The 21,546-nt window shown below is 36.3% G+C and overlaps 1 protein-coding gene across 3 annotated transcripts in view; it reads left to right on the forward strand.

The window, feature by feature from the left end:
• The window catches only part of CHM (CHM Rab escort protein), a 246,400-nt gene that overhangs the window by 135,683 nt on the left and 89,171 nt on the right, over positions 1 to 21,546 (forward strand). For all 3 annotated transcript variants that reach the window (XM_081793306.1, XM_081793307.1, XM_081793308.1), the window contains 3 exons: positions 3,215 to 3,292; positions 19,257 to 19,361; positions 19,757 to 19,820. In XM_081793306.1, coding sequence (XP_081649432.1) covers positions 3,215 to 3,292; positions 19,257 to 19,361; positions 19,757 to 19,820 — 247 coding nt within the window. The remainder of the gene's footprint in view (positions 1 to 3,214; positions 3,293 to 19,256; positions 19,362 to 19,756; positions 19,821 to 21,546) is intronic.

Here is a 21,546-nt window from a genome sequence, read left to right on the forward strand (position 1 = left end):
GCATAAGTTTATGGTAGATATCAAGTAATTCTTTCCAAGAGCACAAAATACTTCCTATGTTCTTGTTTAAAACTAAGAGGAAATTGGTTGGATTCTGACTGTGTCTGATTATTGGACTTCTTCCTTTGTAATATTCACCATCATCTACACAAACCAATTCTTAACATTCTTTTACATTCTTGTGTTCCTTCTATATATGTCCACTATTAATTAAATCATGTTGAAAACCAGGCAATTTGTTGATTGCTTACTAAAATAAAGTTATAGCTGCCTCTATTTCATTTTATATTTAACTATATTTTTCAGAGGCCTCTTTCTTTTACCCTAACTTAATAGAAATTAATTTTCAAACAAAGGGATACTTGATAATATATACTAAAGTAGAAATGTATTTCATAGTATAATATATAATGAAAGCAGGTCTTTGTAAAAAGTTACACTTAATTTTAGTTAAGAGGATTTCTCATGCTTTTGATAATGCCATAATAGTCTGTGACATAATATTTTGAATCTTTAAAAAATTTTTAAATTTAGTTTTTGAGAGAGAGAGAGAATGAGCAGTGGAGGGGACAGAGAGAGAGAGGGAGAGAGAGAATCACAAACAGGCTCTGCACTGACAGTGCAGAGCCCAATGCAGGGCTTGAACTCACGAACGGTGATAATCATGACTTGAGCCAAAATCAGGAGTCGGTTGCTTAACCGACTGAACCACGCAGATGCCCCTAATATTTTGATTTTTTAACATTATACAACTTCTTACTGATTCTGAACTCGATCCCCTGCTTTTCTTGGAATGTGGGAAGATATTTAAAAATTGTTTTTCCCTGAGGGGGGTAATTGATGTGTGTGTGTGTGTGTGTGTGTGTGTGTGTGTGTGTGTAAAAACATGGACCAGTATGACTGAAATGAAAAACTATGGGTCAGTTGGTAACAACTCAACTGTAGCTGCTTATCAGGAACTTGGAAACTCTGATGCTGCTACATACATAACAAAAAGATATCCCCAGGCAAATGAGAATGCTGATTGTGTAGTTTTTAACTTGATTTTCCATTTTGGGACCTTAACCTAATTTAGCCTATTTATTTTTAGTGTGCCAGTAATATGTCATGTGCATGTGGCCTTTTTTAGTATCAGCAGGAAATTAATGGTGAAGGTTGGGCTGATTATCTCAATCACGTCAATATCACTGTATCACTATTCCCCTACCAACAACAGGAGGTAGAATACCGCCTGGGAAATATAGCTAAACAGTCTAATAGATTATTTTTTTCTAACCCACTGTAGGATCTGTTGAGTACAGTGTCTCAAATAGTACCAGGTATACCTGAACAATTAATAAATATCATTCTATAATTTGGTATGTGACTGGTGAACAAGATTAGCAAGAAAGGAGAATATCTTGCAGCAAGTGTCCTGGGTAAAATTTGCACTCTAAAGGGTTTTTAAGCACATGAAATTCTTCTTGCTTGCTCTATTGTGCCTTTTCTTGTATTCTAAATTTCTCAATGGAAAAAAATTTCTATCTTGTCTTATAGCAGAATGAATTGTTACCTGACCTATCCTAACTAGCTTGGTCATGTTCACTAAAATGAATTGAATTTAGAAAGATAATAGAAGTATTATGCCATATAGTGAATGCCACTTATCTCTATCATTCATTTATATTTTTCATTATAATCTGATTATGAAATATTTCAAGAACACTTCAGAAAGTACAGAGAATAACCATAAAGATCACCCATATCACCATTCACAGTTTTGTAAGATCTTAACATTTTGTCATATTTGCTCTCAATATATATTTTTTAAGAAACTTGAACATTTGAAACTTCTGGGGTAACTTTTACTCCCTCTCTTCCCAGAGATAACTACTATCTTGAATTTGGTGTTTGTAATTCCCTTAAATGTATCTGCACTTTTAGTACATATATATGTATCCATAAATTATATATAGTAGTATTTTGCAGATGAAGTTTTGAAACTTGTTATAAATGATATCACTCTGGACGTATTCTTCCCCAACTTGCTATTATCACTCAATTTTTATGTTTTTGCCATTTATCTATGTTCATAGATAAGGATGGAGTTCATTTAATTTGCTTATAGTATCCCATTGTACAATGTGAAAGGTTAAGGCAACTGTGCAGTTAGAGGGTGCGGTCCCCATAAGACTGCCCATATTTCAGCTACCCCAAACCATTTGTTGAGTCAGTTAATTCTCACTAAGGGTAAGGTATTTTTCTTTATCTGTTGTATAATACTAGATTATAAACTCAACAAAAGGGGACTCTATCTGTGGCAATTTCATGTGGCCTCGTATCACTCCAGAAAGTTATAGCAATTGCTTCCACCAAGTCTCTAGAGGTACTAGTGATTCAGAGCCACTTTTCGTGGTATTTTATTAAGGGTTTCTTGGATCATGTGGTACAATTTCAAACCCCCCACCTGTGTGAGGACAGACCTTTGGTTATAAATACAGAGGTATAATTTTCCTCTACCCAAGGCTTTAGATAAAACAGGTTTTGTGTTCTCCCTCTTACAGTAAGTGGATTTTCCCCCCATCACCTTTTCACTGAAATGTAGTCCTTTAAGGAGGAAGACATTATGAGAGAATATCTCATTTTCTACTCCCTGCCTTATTTGGATCCTAAGGCCTCTCCTGTCCCTACATGGACATCAGAATCCAAGCCCTTAGATTCATGAGATCAGCAAACTCCTTAGAACTTCTGCAACATTAACTCATGTGCTTACTGCTCTAGTTTTCATTTTCCAATGTAGTTTTTGCTTATGTTTATGGTAAGCAAAATCTCCAGGGGTCTCCCACAGTCTTCCCTGCTTGTTTCCTTCTTAACACTTCTCTGTGGTCACTTCTGTTGGGGGTCTCATACATTACCCCTTGATGCTATTTGTAGCCTTTGTATCTTAGGAAGTTAGTAGGTGGCTTGAGGGAATAGCTTCGCTTCACTTAGGGTCGCTTTTGGCTTGGTCATACTCTAGGCTTGCACATTGTGTTATTAACAGTAGTACCTCTCGCTGCATCAAAATTACTAATCTTCTGAGGGATTCTTAATTCTATGGCAGAGAAAATAAAAAGTTATCAAAATCCTTTTTCTGTAAGATCAGGTTTTAAATGTAAGATATTTCAAAGAAAATAATGCTGCCTTAATGTTCAATTCAAGAATCCTAATTCACACTTTCCTATTCTATTCCCAGGATGTGTGCTGTGTTTGGTGGAATCTATTGTCTTCGCCATTCAGTCCAGTGCCTTGTTGTGGACAAAGAATCCAGAAAGTAAGGATGATATAAGTTACATTCCTATAGCCACCCCAAGCACAGGTGAAAACTGCTAAAGTCAATTTAAAAAAAAAAAACACATGATTCTTCAAAGATCGTCCTTGGCATTAATAACATATCAACCTTGATTAAAAGTAATTTGTGTTTAGACCCTCGAGAACAAAGAAAGTTCAGAATATAGAGAAACTAAATTAATTTCCCTGCAGTGTAACTACAGCTCCTGATCATCCAAGCTTGGAAGACAAATCATTTCAGCCTCCTGGGGTGGGTGGTGAGTGATGTTAGTTTTCCTTGTGGCCTTACCTCCTCTAATTGATTTTTATCAGATGACAACAAAGCCCTCTGCTATTGCATTTTTAAAAATGGAGCTCACCTAAAGACTCATCAAATTAATCTGCTGATAATGCATGTCACTCCCAAGAGAAGACACTTTAATGATTTTTTTTAGGTAGATTGTTGTCGTTAAACTATGCTGACCTGTTACCTGAGGATAAATTCTTTTATAATCATTTTAGGCCTACACACTGGCTTAGGATTGAAATAAGAATTTACGTGCTTTTAAAAAATGCTGAGAATGTATATTTATCTCTATGTTTTTACATTTCAATTATATTTTTCTAGGATTTATTATTTAGTTACTAAGATACACTCTTGTCTGAATTACACTAAGTAGTAGTCTTTGATTTCTAGGTTTTACATTAAAACGGGATGAAGTTTTAGGAGCTGTTTAAATTGCTATGTATTTTTATTTCTAGCTACGTGTTAAGCATCTACAAACCTATATCTCTTGTATGACTTTTTTAGGGGTATATAAAGAAATAGTATTGTTCAGGCCATAAATACTTTAATAATTTCATCAGGAAGCTTAAAACTATAAAATTTAAGCTGTTTAATTTTACAGTAATTTTGTATAGTCTAAGTGGCATAATTTCTTATAGACTAGTTATAACACCAGTGTATTTTGAGATATGGTAGAGAGAAATTCAAGTCTAAAACATGTAATATTTAAGCAGTGACTTTGCTTTAGAAAGTAATTCTCTAGTGTAAGATATAGGCACACAGCTTAAAGCCTTGTAAAGTACTTTTAGCACCTTAATGCAAAGGTACTACATAAATGAAAAATGATAATCTGTCCTGAAAAATCTATCTTTGAAGACCCAGGATATTCATATTCTGGGTCATGAATTACTTTGTGGAGGATGATGAAGGAATTTTTAATCCTCTTAGAGTCATTTTTCCTTATACATTCATATTGAAGCATGAATGTGTTCCCATCATGGAAAGCCTGATAATGAATTGTTTATATCGTACTTATTTACTCAGATCCTGTTAGCTTTTTGGGGCCCCTTCCAGGTGTACTTGTTGCTCTTAGTGACATGAAAAATTTACATAGCTCATATTATTTGTTTATTTTTAATGGATACCTTAGTAAAATAATAGCATTAATTTACCTTAACATTGACTTAGTTTTTATTACAGACTTTGAACAGAGGAAATTTTCTTTATGATCTGCTACAGATTTCAGTTGCAACAGAGAGCTGAGGGCTAAGGGTCTAAAGACCAAACTTCGGTAATTTTCAAATTTTAATGTGCCTGAGAATCACCAGGTGAACATGTTTTGGTTTTGTTTATTTAAAGGAGATTTCTGTGCCTCACCCTCACAGAGTGAAATTGGATACTGTGCTTAGAATGGAGTCATGGAATTTGCAGTTTTGAGGAACACCCCAAAAGAATCTAATATAGGTGCTCCTTAGATGACACTAAGAAACACTGATCTGTAAATGTAAAGTTCAGGAGTTAGCCAGTGTTCCAAGGTAGACTGAGGGCTCTAGATCTTAATTCATTCTAAGCCCCTATCAAGGTGAACCTTCCAGATCTACTGGAGTCAATATAAATTTTATTGTTTTCTGTTTTATGTTATTTTCATTAAGCTATAAATGTTTTTATTTCCCCCAAGTTTTCATTTAAATTCCAGATAGTTAACACAAAGTGCAATATTAGTGTCAGGTGTAGAATTTAGTGATTCATCACTAACCATGCAGCACCCAGTGTACCAAATGCCCTCTGGATGCCCATCACCTGTTTAAATCCTCCAACCTCCCTTCTAGTAACCATATACTTGAGTCTGTTTCTTGGTTTGCCTGTCTCTTTTATTTCCCTGCCATGTTCATATGTTGTTTCTTAAATTCCACATATGAGTGAAATCAAATGGTGTTTGTCTTTATCTGACTGAGCTACCATACATGTCATTGAAAACAGCAAGATTTTGTTCTTTTTTATGGCTGAGTAGTATTCCATTGTGTGTGTGTGCATGTGTGTATATACACATATTCTTTATCTGTTCTTTATCCATTCATCAGTTGATGGACATTTGGGCTCTTTCCATAATTTGGCTATTGTTGGTAATGCTGCTATAAACATTGGGGTGCATGTGTCACTTCAAATCAGTATTTTTTATTCTTTGGATAAATACCTAGTAGTACAATTGCTGGATCATAAGGTAGTTCTGTTTGTAACTTTTTTAAAAACCTCCATACTGTTTTCCAGAGTGGCTGCACCAGTTTGCATTCCCACCAACAGTGCAAGAGGGTTCCCCTTTCTCCACATCCTCACCAACACTTCTTGTTTCCTCTGTTGTTAATTTTAGCCATTCTGATTAGTGTGAGGTGATATCTCCTTGTAGTTTTAATTTCTATTTCCCTGATGATGTGTGATGTTGAGCATCTTTTCATGTGTCTTTTGGCCATCTGTGTGTCTTTGGAAAAATGTCTATTCATGTCTTTTGCCCATTTTTCACCTGGGTTATTTGTTTTTTTTTTAAAGATTGTCTAATTTGTGGGCCACCTGGGTGGCTCAGTTGGTTAAGTGGCTGACTCTGGATTTTGGTTCAAGTCATGAACTCATGGTTTGTGAGTTTGAGCCCCATATCAATCTCTGTGCTGACAGTGTGGAGCCTGCTTGGGATTCTCTCTCTTCGTCCCTCTCTGCCCTTCCCCTGCTATTTCTCTCTCTCCCTCTCTCAAAATAAATAAATACACTTAAAAAAAATATTGCCTAATTTGTTGGCACACAGTTTTTCATAACACTCTCTTATAATTCTTTGTATTTTTGTCATGTCAGTTGTTATTTCTCCTCATTTGTGACTTTCTTTATAAGGTGTTTTCTCCTTTCTTTTTGATAAGTCTGGCCAGAGGTTTATCAATTTTGTTAATTTTTTCAAAGAAGGAGCTCATGGGTTCATTGATCTGTTCTAATGCTTTTTGGTTTGTTTGTTTTGTTTTGTTTTTGTTTTTAGTTTTTATATCATTTATTTCTGCTCTATTCTTTTTTATTTCTCTTTTGCTGACTTTATGCTTTGTTGTTCTTGTAGCTCCTTTAGGTGTAAGGTTAGGTTGTTTATTTGAGATTTTTCTTGCTTCTTGCAGTAGGCCTGTATTGTAATATATTTCCCTCTTGTGACCACTTTTGCCACATCCTAAAGGTTTGGACTGTCATGTTTTTATTTTAATTTGTTTCATCAATTTCTTCTTTGATTTCCTGGTTGACCCATTCATTGTTTAGCGGTGTGTGTTTAGTCTCCTCCATGTATTTGTGTGTGTGGTTTTTTTTTTGTTTTTTTTTTTGTTTTTTTTTTTGTGGTTGACTACAATTTTGTAGTGTTGTGATCTGAAAATATGTATGGTATGATCTTGATACTTTGGGGTTTGTTGAGGCCTGATTTGTAACCTAGTATGTGATCTGTTCTGGAGAGTGTCCCTTGTGCACTTGAAAAGAATGTGTATTCTGCTGCTTTAGGATGAAATTATTTGAATATATCTGTTAAGTCCATCTGGTCCAGTGTGTCATTCAAAGCCACTGTTTCTTTGTTGATGTTCTGCTGAGGTGATCTGTCCATTGATATAAGTGGGATGTTAAAGTCCCCTACTATTATTGTATTATTATCAATGAGTTTCTTTATATTGTTTTATATATTTGGGTGTCCCAAGTTGGGAGCATAAATATTTCAAATTGGTAGATCTTTTTGTTAGATTGTCCCTTTTTTATGATATAGTGCCCTTCATCTCTTTTTATAGTCTTTGGTTTAAATCTATTTTGTCTGATACAAGTATTGCTACTTTGGCTTTCATTTGACTTCCTTTTGCATGGCAAATATTTCTGCATCCCCTCACTCTCAATATCCAGGTAACTTTAGATATAATATAAATTTCTTGTAGGAAGCATGTAGATGAGTCTTGGTTTTTTATCCATTCTGACACTATATCTTCAGATTGGAGCATTTAGTCCATTTACATTGAGAGTAATTATTTAGAGATATCTATTTAGTGCCATTTTATTACTTGTTTTATCATTGTTTCTCAAGATTTTCTCTGTTCCTTTTTAGTCTTTGTTACTTTTGGTTTGTGCTTCCCACTCAAAGAGTCTCCTTTAATATTTTTGACAGGCTGGTGTTCTGGTCACGAACTCCTTTAGTTTTTGTTTGTCTGGGAAACTATCTCTCCTTCTATTGTGAATGATAGCATTGCTGGATAGAGTATTCTTCGCTGCAGTTTTCCCCATTCTGCATTTTGAATGTATCATTTCACTCCCTTCTAGTTTGCCAAATCTCTGTAGAGAGATATACAGCTAGCCTTATGGGTCTTCCTTGGAAAGTTGGGGACTTCTTTTTTCTTGCTGCTTTGATGAGTTTTTTTCTTTCTAGCTATGTTTTACAAATTTAATTACAATATGCCTTGGTGTTTGTCTGCTTTTGTTGGTTTTGATAGGAGTTCTTTGTGCCTCCTGGATCTGGATGTCTGTTTCCTTCTCCGGATTAAGGAAGTTTTCAGCCATTATTTCTGCAAATAAATTTTCTACTCCACTTTCTCATTTTATTCCAGGACTCCTATGATCTGGATGTTATTTGATAGAGTCACAGAGGTCCCTAAATCTGTTCTTGTGATCCATAATCCTTTTGTCTCTCTTTTGTTCAGCTTCACTGTTTTCCATTATTCTGTCTTCTATGTTACTTATTTCTTCCTCTGCTTCTTTTATCATTGTTGTCATTACATCCAGTCTGTTTAGAATCTATCTCAGTACTGCGTTTTTCATTTCTGATTGTTTTTTAACTCTTTTATTTCTGTGGTAAGGATCTCCCTGAAATCTTCCATTCTTTCATCAAGCCCAGTCAGCATCCTTATGATTGTTGCTTTAAATTCTTTATTCAGGTATATTAGTTTTTCTATTTTGCATAGATCTCTGGCCATGACCTTTTATTGTTTCCTTTGGGATGGATTTTTCCATCTTGGCATTTTGTCCAAGTCTCTGTTTTCTTCTCTATGTTAGAAAAGCCTGTTATGTTTCCTTCTTCTGAGAGCAATGGCTTTATGAAGAAGAGGTCATATAGTGTCCAATACATGGCGCTTCAGGAGTGTATCTGGTGTATGCTGGGTGCACTCTGCTGCTGTGTTTTGGCTGCTCTGTCCTTCAGGCCAGTGGTCTACAGAGGCTCTACTTACCTGCAGTGGCCAGCTTGTGGTGAGTTTTAAGTAGATATGCTGTGGTCTGCTTGTTAAATGAGACCTGTTGCTACTTCTACTATAAACTGACACCTTATAGAATTCTCTGTTCAGGAAATGTGGTATTTGCAAGGGTTCCTGCGAGTCTTCTGGGTAAGGGGCCTGCTGTGCTGGGACTTAGGCACACTTGCCAAGAAAGCTGTAGCAGCAGTGAGCAGAGAGCAGCGGGGTAGCACTTGGTGTAAGAAGGTTAGGCAGCCACTTTTGGAGCTGTGCTTTTTATTGAAACTTATTTATACTGAGGGGCAGGTGAAGAAAATGGCACCAGCCAGCTCCTTTGTCCTCAGAGAAGGGTCTCAGTGCTTGCTGCTCTCAGGGAAGCACTCCCAGAAGATCAAATAATCTCTGTTCATATGTCCCAGGCATTTTTCAGATCATCATTTTCATACTGTCTCTAGATTGCTTCGCTGCCTGGAGGAGCACAGTGCACTTTGGGCTTCATCCCAGCCAAGCCTGCTGAGTTTTAAAACTCCAAACCTATGGGAAGTGCTATGGCAGGAACTTGAGCTGGTCTCTGGAAGAAGGGCAGTCACACAGAGGCAGGGGTGTGGGATTTTGAGCAATCTAGCTAAACAGCTAGTGTCAGGATGAAAAGCCCTTAGGAGGTGTCTCTGTGCCTATGCTGATGGCAGGGGAAGGCAATGGCTACCAGTGGGTCCTTTTTTGCCACCTCTCACAGATGCGCTCCAAGAGGAGAGAACAGTCTCCTGTGTGCCTTAGGAGATCCTCACATTGAGCTGTCTGCCCCTGGATTGGATGCCTGCCTTCTCTCCAGGAATAAGCGAGTGCTCTCAGGGCTCTATCCCAGTTAATCCTGTAGACCTCTAAAACTAGAGTCTTTAAGCCTGGCTGGCTGCAAAACTCATGAAAATCAACCCCTTTCATTTTCCCAGCCATTGACTTTGCGAAAGTGTCCTGCTTGTGTGTTCCCCTGTGTACTCTTCTTTTTCTCTTGCCTTTCTCCGTGATCACAGCTTCCTCCCCTCCACAGCACTTGTAATCTGCTTCTTCCCCAAACCATGTCTTTGTACTTCCTTTCTTCCTCGATGTGGCCTCTTCCCCTCTAGTTGTGGAATTTGTTCTGTCACTCCTCTGTTCAATTTCTTAGGTATTCCGAATGATTTGATAGTTCCCTATTTGTGTTCATGGAATGAGAGAAGCCTCGGGTCCTCCTACTACACAGCCATCAAAATCCTTTCCTGAATTTTAGTTTTGTTTAGTTTATTTCAATTAGTTATTTGTTTATTTATTTAAGTGGGCTTCACATCAAGCATGGAGCCCAACACGGGTCTTGAACTCACAACCTTGAGATCAAGACCTGAACTGAGACCCAGAATTGGATGCTTAACCAACTGAGCCACCACCTAGGCCCTTCCTCTCTTGAATTTTAAACAGTGGACTGCTACTTATTTAACATTTTCTTTTATGTCTTAATGGAAAGACCTCAAGTATAATAATTATTGCCTAATAACTCCTTAGGGATGCACGGTCAGGTAGCCCTCGAATGAGAGCTGACCTGGAACTCTATCCCTGCCATGAATGACAGTGAACAAGTCACTTTTCTCTGGACCAGTCCCTTTATCTGTAAAATGAGTTAGATGGGCTCTGTAGTAATCACCCAGTCTCCTCCCCTGTATATAACATGCTTTGACTGAGTTAATAAAAGTACTTAGAGGAGTGCCTGGGTGGTTCAGTTGCTTGAGTGTCCAACTTCGGTTCAGGTCATGATCTTACTGTTCGTGAGTTCAAGCCCCACATCGGGTTCTGACAACTCAGAGCCTGGAGCCTGTTTCAGATTCTGTGTCTCCCTCTCTTTCTGCCCCTTCCCCATTCTCTCTCTCTCTCTCTCTCTCTCTCTCTCAAAAATAAACATTAAAGAAAAACGTTTAAAAAAAGGTACTTAGTACTTAGTTTTTCCTTAATATTTATAAATAAATTATCCTAAATTGTTTTATATGCTCATATGTAGACCATTCTTATATATTGGTTAAACTTCAGTTCCAGTGAGAAATCAAAAAACTTTTGAACAACTTGAATGTGTTTACTTTTATGGATATACATGGAATAGCAAAGTGTCTACTTACACTACTCATTTTATTATTATTTTATTAGACCTCCAATTCTCCAAGGAATGTTTTTTTTGTTGTCCCTCTTGGTTGTTTAAGATACAGCCATTTTGGATTCTGTTTGTGATTCTCTTCAAAATTTATTCCAAGCCATAATTATTTACTTCCTTAGTAGTAAAACAGTTTTTAAATTTGACCTGCATTTATAGTATTCTTGATATCTACAATATTATCACTATAGTGTATTGTTTAAATGATCTTTAAAAGTTTTATTCAAGAGATAGCCAATACTTAAAAATTGTAAATTCATACCTTCACTAATAATTACCAAATTTATAGTAATTTTTTGCATTTTTAATAAAAATCCCATTCTGTCAAGTCTTATAGTCTCTATAAATAACTAAAGCTAGCATTGATTAAAGTTGACTCTAGCTAATTTTTCTTTCCCAAACACTACCTTGATGTTCAAAATCAAATACTCAAGAGAGTAGCAGGAGGTATTTTGTCAGGACTTAAATTTAAAGAGAGGGATAATTTTTTGAGGGAAGAATCTTGAAGTTATATTTAGATATATCCAGCTTAAATTTCTTTCTTTTCTTTTAATATTCATTTTTGAGAGAGAGAGTGCACGTGAGAGTGGAGAATGGGGCAGAGAGAGAGGGAGGCAGAGGATCTGAGGCAGACTGCACTGACAGCAGAGAGCCTGATGTGGGGCTTGAACTCACGAAACCAAATCATGACCTGTGCCCCCAGCATATATTTCTTTTTAGGAATCATGGTTGACTAAACAATTGTTTATTCTAAATATAATTAGAATATCAATAAAGAAATCAGCAAGAATTTACGTTTGTCTCGTTACGGTATTAGATTACCTCCCTCCCCCTCTTTTTCTATTTGGTATATTTGTCATCCCCTTTCATGTAGTTAAGAACTACTCATGCTTGGGGTCTAAGATGTAAGTTTATTTTCTGATCCCACAGACTACATCAGAACCGTTTGCTAGCCCCCTGAGTCAGGTCCCTTTATATGATTGTTTGTAAGTTCTGTGTAAGAAAAGGCACAATCTCTACTATATGTCCAGAAGCTAAGCAGTTTCTTATCACCCATTACACTCGTAGCTATCTGTTAAATGAATGAATGAATATTAAAAACTGATAGTCTTTTTGGTGCTTTTGTTCACCATTCATTAAGGAAAGCTATAGAAGTATAAATGATCATAGCATTGAGTTCAGTATGGTGATTACATGTCAAAGTAATGTACAAACTTTAAGAGAAGAAATATAGAATATGTAACCATACTTACTTTCAGCTAGATCTTATTTTTCTTTTTTGTTTAATTTGCTTTTCCTGAGAGCCACATTGACTGTGCTCTTTTTGCTATATTATCCATTGGCTCTGCTTTTTAATTTTCAGACGACATAGGTCTCAGTAGTCTTTTCTATACCCTGTCACTTAACTCTAATACTGAACCCCTGTGTTAACTGTTTCTGTGAATACCGAATGCTCTTGTTGAGTAGCTTTATTTTTCTTTGCAGCTGTGCTGTGTAAAACTCCTATAAAGTGGATTTGGCCATTTAGCACTACAGTATTTGGTACTAGGGTAAGGTATGGATGACCTTGGACCAGATATGTCTGTAACCAGTAGTCTGAATCTAATTACTTCAGCAGTGTTCTTTTGTACTTCAGCTGTCTCACTTACTAGAATTCCTGCTGTGACTATTTCTTAGAGTTATCTTTTTCCTGATGTCAGGAATAACTATACCTGTTATATCTGTCCCAGATACTCAGAAGTTAGTAATAAATAATATGTTAGAGCAAGTGTGAGGTACTTATCTTAACTACCATTGGTCATTGTAGGAAAATTGCTGAATTTCTTGATTTTAGCATTTCTCATTTGCAAATGGTAGTGATAATATTCTATACATTTAACCTCCAACCTCCATGCTAGTTGCTATGGGAATAATGAGATGAGTAAAACATGGACTTTGCCTTTGTGTACGAAGAGAGAGGTAAACAGTGCAGACTCTAAAGTCAGATAGACCTGGATCTATATTGTGGCTTCCCCCTCTTACTAGCTGAATGAGCTTTAAAAGTTATTTAACCTCTCTGTGCTCCAGTTTCTGTATAAAGTGGGACATGACAGTAATACCTTATTGGGTTATTATGATTATTAACAGATAAAGCAGGTAGAACCATTTGTTATACACAGTAAGAGTTCAATACATGTTAACTAGTTGCAGTTATTACTTTAATTGGATACTTTAGAATCCCATGGAGAATATATATCCTGAAGATCCTTTTGTGCCCACGCTAAGGAGTTTGGACTATAATTAGTGGGTAAATTACAAGATTAGGTTTGCTACTTTATTAATTCTGGCACTGATTTGGAAGAAGCACCTTGATGGTAGGAGATTGTTTTGCCTCCTAAATCAGAGGTTCTGATTCTTTGTTTTTGTCTCCACACTGTTCACATGCACAAAATGCTTCCATTGTTCAGCCATCTATGCAACAAGTATTAGTTGTTTTCTGTGTCCCATGCATTAGGAATATAGCCGAGAACAAGACAATTATGGTCTTTGTTATTATGGAGGTTAGAGTCTACTGGAGGACATTAAAGAAAAAAATAAATTTATGAGATAATTGCACATTGAGATCTTTTTACTCTGCAGATCTAGCTCTGTTCCTCCCTGTGTAAAAAGCTTCAGTGGCTTTATATCACTTCAGAATAAAGTATAAGACCCTTCAACATGACATGGGAGGCTTTAGGATCTGGCCTGTGCCTGCTCATCTCTCTTTCCTCCCTCCTTCCATTTTACTGTCATTTAACACTGAACTGTTTGTGGTTCCCTATACTTTTCTTACTTGCCTCTGTATCCCTGCAAATGCTGCCCTTCTACCTGAAATATTCCTATTTGCTTACTTAACTAGATTTCATCCTTTAAAAGCAGCTAATGTTGGGGTGCCTGGGTGGCTCAGTTGGTTAAATGTCTGACTTTGGCTCAGGTCATGATCTCATGGTTCGTGAGTTCGAGCCTTGTATCGGGCTCTGTCCTTCAGATTCTGTGTCTCCCTCTCTCTGCCCCTCCCCCACTTGTGCTCTATCTCTCTCTCTCTCTCTCAAAAAATAAACAAACATTTAAAAAATCTAAAAAATAAATAAGTAAAAGCAGCTAATGTTATCACTTTCTCTGAAGAGCATTCCTTATACTCCACCTTCCCCCCCCCCCCCCCAAGCTGAGTTAGATATCTTCCCTTAGTACTCTAATGATGTGCTCTTCTCATTTCTTATCCCTGGACTTGGGCTTTGTCTTATAATTGCCTTCATTATATTGGGAGCACCTTAAGGATAAGATTTTTTGTTTAATTTTTGTTAATGTTTATTTATTTTTGAGAGAGAGAGAGACAGAGCATAAACAGGGAAGGGTCAGAGAGAGAGGGAGACACACAATCCGAAACAGGCTCCAGGCTCTGAGCTATAAGCACAGAGCCTGACTCAGGGCTCGAACCCACGAACCGTGAGATCATGACCTGAGCTGAAGTCGGATGCTTAACTGACTGAGCCACCCAGGTGCCCCAAGGATAAGATATTTTTATTCTTATCTCTTAGAACAGTGCTTAGCACATGATTGTTATGCCATCATTTACATCAAACAAATAAACTACTGACTTGATAGTAGTTTATTATCCTATTAGACTTAACACGCATCTTAAGGCAGTGTAGTAGAGATGGAGAGAAGAGACTGGTTTCAAAAAATCTTTATAAGTTGGAATCAAAATTAAGTAGCAGATTAGATATAGGAAGAGAGTTTCTAAGCTAGGGAAGCTAACCACTGGTCATGTCATTACATGAGATTGGTATTCCAAGGGAGGGAAAAGGTAAGGAGTCATGATGAACTCAGTTTGGGGTATGCTAGGTTTAAAAAGGGTTTGGAGTCTGTCTAGAAAGAAATAGATATTAGACATTTAAAAATATGGATACAGAGCTTGGGATTGGTCAGAGCAAAGAACATAGATTTTGGAGTTATCTGTTAATGGTGTCTGAGACGATTGGAATGAATTTTTACCCAAGAAAGATGAAAGATAAGCATTTTGGAATAGTTTCCTTGAAGAGGTAACATTTGAACTAATGTGTTTTAGAAAGCATGGAAGGGCATAGTGAACAGAGAATTATTTTACTTCCATCACTGATTGGGATCTTCTGATATCATTAATTAATGTATTTTTCTCTTTATTATTTCATGTGATTTCTGCATTTTATCCTATAATTAGGATATTTAAAAAAATTTTTTTAACATTTATTCATTTTTGAGAGTAATAGAGACAGAGCATGAGTGGGGAAGGGGCAGAGAGAGAGGGAGACACAGAATCCGAAGCAGGCTCCAGGCTCTGAGCTGTCAGCACATGGCCCGATGTGAGGCTTGAACTCACAGACTGCAAGATCATGACCTGAGCCGAAGTTGGACACCTAACCGACTGAGCCACCTAGGCGCCCCTGTAATTAGGATATTAATTCTGAAGATCGTAGAGATTGGATACTGTTGTGGTGTATTTCTCTTCTGGGCCAAATTCTACATAAAGTTTTCATCTCGCTGAGCATTTTTCCTTATCATTTTTCTCTATATGTTATCATGTCATTGAACCAAAAATTGAATAACTGTTGTGATTTGTTGATTTAGAAAACTTACCTCTAGAAATGTTCTGTCTGGCTTAAGTGATTTTTATGGTGATCATTCTTATGATGATTCTTATGACAAGCTTGGTCCTTGTGTCTATGTAATTGAGCACTCCTATGATGTCCCTTCTCAGTGTTCTATTTCTGAGGCTCAGCAAGGCCCTCAAGTAAATCCAGAATGCTGTTTATCTTTAATGGCTTCCTCAGGTTTATGTGGGAAGAGTTTTAATGTCTCTGGCAGCACTGTTTCATGTTACCGTTTTCCATTACTTAAGTGTCATCTAATTTTTTATATTCATCTTTATAACACGAAGTCTAAGTATAGGTCCCAAATCAATATTTCTTTCTTCGTTGTTCCCCTAATTAGGCCTACTACCTTAAAATAAGTCAAGTATCTGAGGGGAAAACAAATTTTATTCCTTAAACATTCTTTGGTTTGAACAGCCTTGCTCAGGCCTTAGTACTTCATAGTGAGACTATCAGGTGAGTTGTGTTACCATCATCTACCAGACTGGGCATATATGACCATCACATCAGTTTCTGCAGAAATCACATTATAATTATTATTATTTTTTACATTTACTTATTTTTGATAGAGACAGAGCACAAGTGGGGGAGGGGCAGAGAGAGAAGGAGACACAGAATCCGAAGCAGGCTTCAGGCTTCAGGCTCTGAGCTGTTAGCACACAGACTGACTCAGGGCTCGAACTCACAAACCACGATATCATGACCTGAGCTGAAGTCAAACACTTAACCAACTAAACCACCCAGGTGCCCCTGTCACTATTATTTTAAATGTTTATTTTTGAGAGAGAAAGAGAGCATGCAAGTAGGGGAGGGGCAGAGATAGAGTGGGGGACAGAGGATCCAAAGCAGGCTCTGTGCTGACAGCAGTGAACCCGATGTGGGGCTCAAACCATGAACTGCGAGATCATGACCTGAGCTGAAGTTAGACTCTCAACTGACTGAGCCACCTAGGCACCTCTATTATTATTTTTACTTTAGCAGTAGCTCTTAACTTTTCTCCACCTAGCACAGCCTAAAACTACAACAGTAATGGTGGCATGCTTGATAGTGATTCTCCGTTGGGATTTGGGAGTTTATCAGAATCTCCAGGGGTACTTATAATTTGAAAAAGTCCCCCAGGTGTGATTCTGATTTGCTCCCTCTTCCTCCTCCTCCTCCTTCTCTGAGAATCGCTGTTTCATCTGGAAGCTTCATCATAAATAGGCACATTTAGTGGTATATTATCCTTGCATAGATGAACTCCCTAATCCCCCACACCTCCCCTTTGAGTGATCCCCAGTAGTTCTTTCTAATATCATGACTTATGAAACTAGTGTCTACCTGTTACCAAGGTTTAGCTACCACTGAAGCAGTCCTTTTAGTGTTTGGAAGCCTGCAAAACAAGGAAGCCTCTACTAGCTTGAGGGCCAGGTTTTAATTATGTGGTTTATTTAAATGGGAACCTTTTGCAAACGCTTACTAGAGTCCAGGATTTATATTAATACCATTCTCCCACCCCCATCAATTTCATTCCAGTATTTTACGATGAAAATTTTCAAATCTACACCAACGTTGAGAGAATTTCAGGATGAATACTTGCATAGCCACAATCTAGATTGTTAATCTAGGTATAACATGATTAAGCAAGTAGATTAAAATGTTAATTGTACCAAAATATTCATCCCTCTGTCCATCTGTTCACCTTTTTAAGCATTTCACGGTAAATTATAGGTATCAGTACAACTTCCCCTACATACCAGCATTTCATGGTAAATTATAGGTATCAGTACAATTTCCCCTAAATACCATGGCATGTCTATCATTAATAAGAGTTGAATATTTATTTATAGCTTTTTCTTTTTGATGTAAAATTTACATACAGTGAAGTGCCCAAATCTTAAGTACTCATTAGCAGAGTTGGGATAAATGACATATGTGAGTAACCCAAAGCCTTATCAAGATATAGAAGATTATAACACCCTCTTTTTTTCCGCCCAGATTATTCCCTCTTGACTTCTATAGTTTCTGAATTAAAGGTAAGAAAAAGGCTTGTCAGTGCTTGTAGGACAAACAGGGATCAGTGTTTAATGATGGATCAGTACATTTCTCTTTTCCATTGCCTAAAGTACCTTGTGTTTTAAATTGTATATGCATGTTTTAAAGTAGGATACTGAGTAAATAACTTATGTTTTCAGTTTTTAAATAATTATTTTGGGAAATACTGTATCTAAATATAAATACCTTATATCTATTTAGTTAAGTATTTTATAAGTCAAAAGCTCTAGTTTAATGAAATCTGAAGAAATATGCATAGAAACATAAGTGGGGAAGAGAAAGGAATTGGAGGGGAGATGGGGAAAAATCACATAAATAATAACGTAATATAATTTACACTATGTATTAATGTGTGGCTAATTGATTATATATTATGTATATCTAACATCATGATATAGTCTATCCTGAAAACAGTGGTATGCCATTTATTCAAGAATATCAACATATAATAATCTGCCTTTAGGAAATACACATTAAATTCCTCTCACTGTTGGTCTTTGGTGTTTTTAATTTTATTTTTAATTCCTTTATATCTGGTAAATATCTCTTATTTGGCTTATTTTTAGAGTAATGTAACATACTTTAATGTATATCAGTACATTTCAAATATGGTATAAGTTTGAAATTATTTGCTTGCATTTTATGAAGAGTAACTGATAAATGTATTTCTAATAATTCTGGTTCCAAAAGGAGAAGCTTTGACAAAAGTAAATTGTGATATTTTCATAATAAAAAGATATGGCAAACATGCAGGCATTTGCATATCTTTCCTGAAATATTGCATACTGGGTTTGTCAGTGCTGGTAAGTCCATTTCAAGGATGTTTCCCTTAGTCCATTAGTTTGGATAATGAGCCCTATAAAGTACATTTATAACTTGTGGCACTGCAAGGAGAAGGATTCTCATTTTCATCCTTTTATCTAGACACATTGAAAGAAGGTCAATAGAGGGTTCTATATGATTCATTGTCCCAACACATATCAGATGACAGAGACCTGATAATCTCCATGCATAAGTGTTTTCCTTGTTTAGAAATAGCACTTGAAAGACATCTTTCTGTGATTATCCTTTGAGGTAAAGTGGAAACATTAAAAGAAGCTTTATCCCTCTTTTTTTTGTTTAAAATATTGTCACATGTGTGACCAGATAGCTATTGTTGAACAAAAGATAAAGCAACACTTAACAGAAAAATAAAAAACCTTTAGTGGCTTTTACAGACTGAATGATATAACAAGATATTTACTCAATTTTTCTTTCCTCCTTTTTCTTAGATTCATTAAGGGAAAAAAAAAGTCTTTTCTAAACAAAGGAAAAGCTTCTATGTTTCTAAACATTAGAAAGCTTATAGTGTAATACTTGTACTAACATTATTCTTAATGGCATTCAAAATAAATATTTAAATTGTATTCCATGCTTATAGTTTAAACACTTCAAAATAGCAACAAGAATATATATTCTGTAATTTAGTGTCAATTTTATGTCAAAATGTGAAATTGTATACTGTATTAAAGGGTTTATTAGATTCAAAATTATAGCTGATTATATTTATTTTTTTAGTTGTGTAGTCATTAATGAGAACTTTTTTGCTATGTTTATCTTCTTTGTAGATGTAAAGCAGTCATAGATCAGTTTGGTCAGAGAATAATTTCTAAGCATTTCCTTGTGGAGGACAGTTACTTTTCTGAGAACACATGCTCACATGTACAATACCGGTAAGGCACCCCTCCATCCTCCATCCAAGGGATGGTGAAACATAGGAAAATTTAGCTGTGGTGATTATATTGACACTTCTGTATGTCTGTGTCCTTCAAGTTAGATGCAAATGTATACCAAACCAATAATATATCCAATATGTCCGCTGTTCTCTTATAGACTCTGGTTGTAGAGGAGTCCAGTCTAATTTTGACTCCTTTGCATCAGCTGGGGTTTGTCTGCAGCTCCTTTCACAGGCCAAGGAAAGATTAAAGCAGAGCTTGACTTGGTTTGGGGAGGTGACACTTTTATCACGACTTAAATCTTTGAAACGTGCCTTCTGGTAGTTATGTAACTATAAATGAAACTTATCTGTGGAATCTGAATAACTGATTAACTGTTTTGTGCGTTACAGGCAAATCTCCAGGTCAGTCCTGATTACAGATAGATCTGTACTAAAAGCGGATTCAGATCAACAGGTAATTTTAGTTCTGTACTTTTTAATAAATATTGCTAAATTAATTTATACAGTAATATGTATAAATTAATATTGGTGAAATAAAATGTATTAAGCCATAAACTGATGTATTTAATGCATTTTTTAAAATACCTAATGGCAATTCTGTAATAATCTTGGTTTTTTAAGATTTCCTTCTAGCAGAACAAATAATTGCATCCATTGCATAAGGTAACAGATTTAATCTATGCAGACTAAATCCTAGTTTTGACAGCTATTCTCTGAAATTGAAAATATACAGTTATGGGAAGAAGAAGAGAATCCCCAGACAATACATTTAAAACTCTTGGAGGAAAATGCTTATGGTAACCAACCCGAGAGCAGTGGTGGCAATCTCACCATTAGGCCTGGTGTGAATGAGTACCAGCACACATCTGGTTCTGATACTTCCTCATCACCATTGTTCCTTTCAGTACCTTTTTTCTTCTCCTCAGTGCCTGTTCTCTAGGAACATTTTTATGCATATGATTTTTCCTCAGTCTGTATTCTTAAATTCCAGAAGTATGCCCCCTTCTTCTGATCATATCATGCAGTGACTGATAAAATCAACTTACTTATTAGTTCCGTGTGACTCTCAGACCTTTTCTACATGTTACTGCTAAACATAGGTTCCAAAAATTCCTTAACTTAGAAGTTTTCTGATTTAAAACACATCTGTTTTGCATATGAGCATAAATATTTTCTATTAATGATTGTGTAAACAATGAATTTCTTTTACATGCCATCCAGTGTTCTGAGATCTGAAGAGACAGTGCTAACCAAGATAGTATTTCTTCCCTCATAACTTGCAGTCTGAAAGATACACGTATAGACAGATGAATAGCAGCTATAGTTCAACATGACAAGTGTGAACAAAGAATGGTACAGCAGCTGTTTTAGTGCTCATCACACTCTTCTGTAATTGCCAGTTGACTTGTGTATCTTCCAGTAAACTATAAGCCTTGTGAATGTGTTGAAGAGTGACAGAGAGGCAGAAAAATGAAGAGAGAAAATAGAGACAGTTCTGTAGAAGCTGAACTGAGAAGAGTAGGAAACAGGAAGAGATTCCTGAAGAGAGATGTGGAAGTGAAGAGGACTTTTCTTTTTTTTTTTTTTTATGTAGATTTTTATCTATATTATCTTCAAGGAGTTTTATACTTTTGTGTTTTACATGTAAGTCAGGGGGATCCTGGGTAGCTCAATCAGTTAACAGCCCAATATTGGCTCAGGTCATGATCTTACAGTTCAAGAGTTCGAGCCCCGTGTCGGGCACTGTGCTGACAGCTCAGAGCCTGAATCCTGCTTTGGATTCTGTGTCTCCCTCTCTCTCTGCCCAACCCCACTCACACTCTGTCTTTCCCTCTCAAAAATAAATAAATGTTAAAAAAATAATGTCTATGATGCATACTGTGTAAATTTTGGAAGGATATAAAATCTGTGTATAGATTTATTTATTTATTTTTAAATTTACGTTCAAGTTAATTAGCATATAGTGCAACAATGATTTAAGGGGTAGATTCCTTAATGCCCCTTACCCATTTAGCCCATCCCACCTCCCACAACCCCTCCAGTAACCCTCTGTTTGTTCTCCATATTTATGTTATTTTTGCTTCCTTTCCCTTGTGTTCATCTGTTCTGTGTCTTAAAGTCCTCATATGAGGGAAGTCATATGATATTTGTCTTTACTGATGAATTCGCTTGGCATAATA

This window comes from Panthera onca, chromosome X (genome assembly GCF_046562875.1).
Source record: "Panthera onca isolate mPanOnc1 chromosome X, mPanOnc1 haplotype 2, whole genome shotgun sequence".
Classification (NCBI taxonomy): Eukaryota; Metazoa; Chordata; class Mammalia; order Carnivora; family Felidae; genus Panthera; species Panthera onca.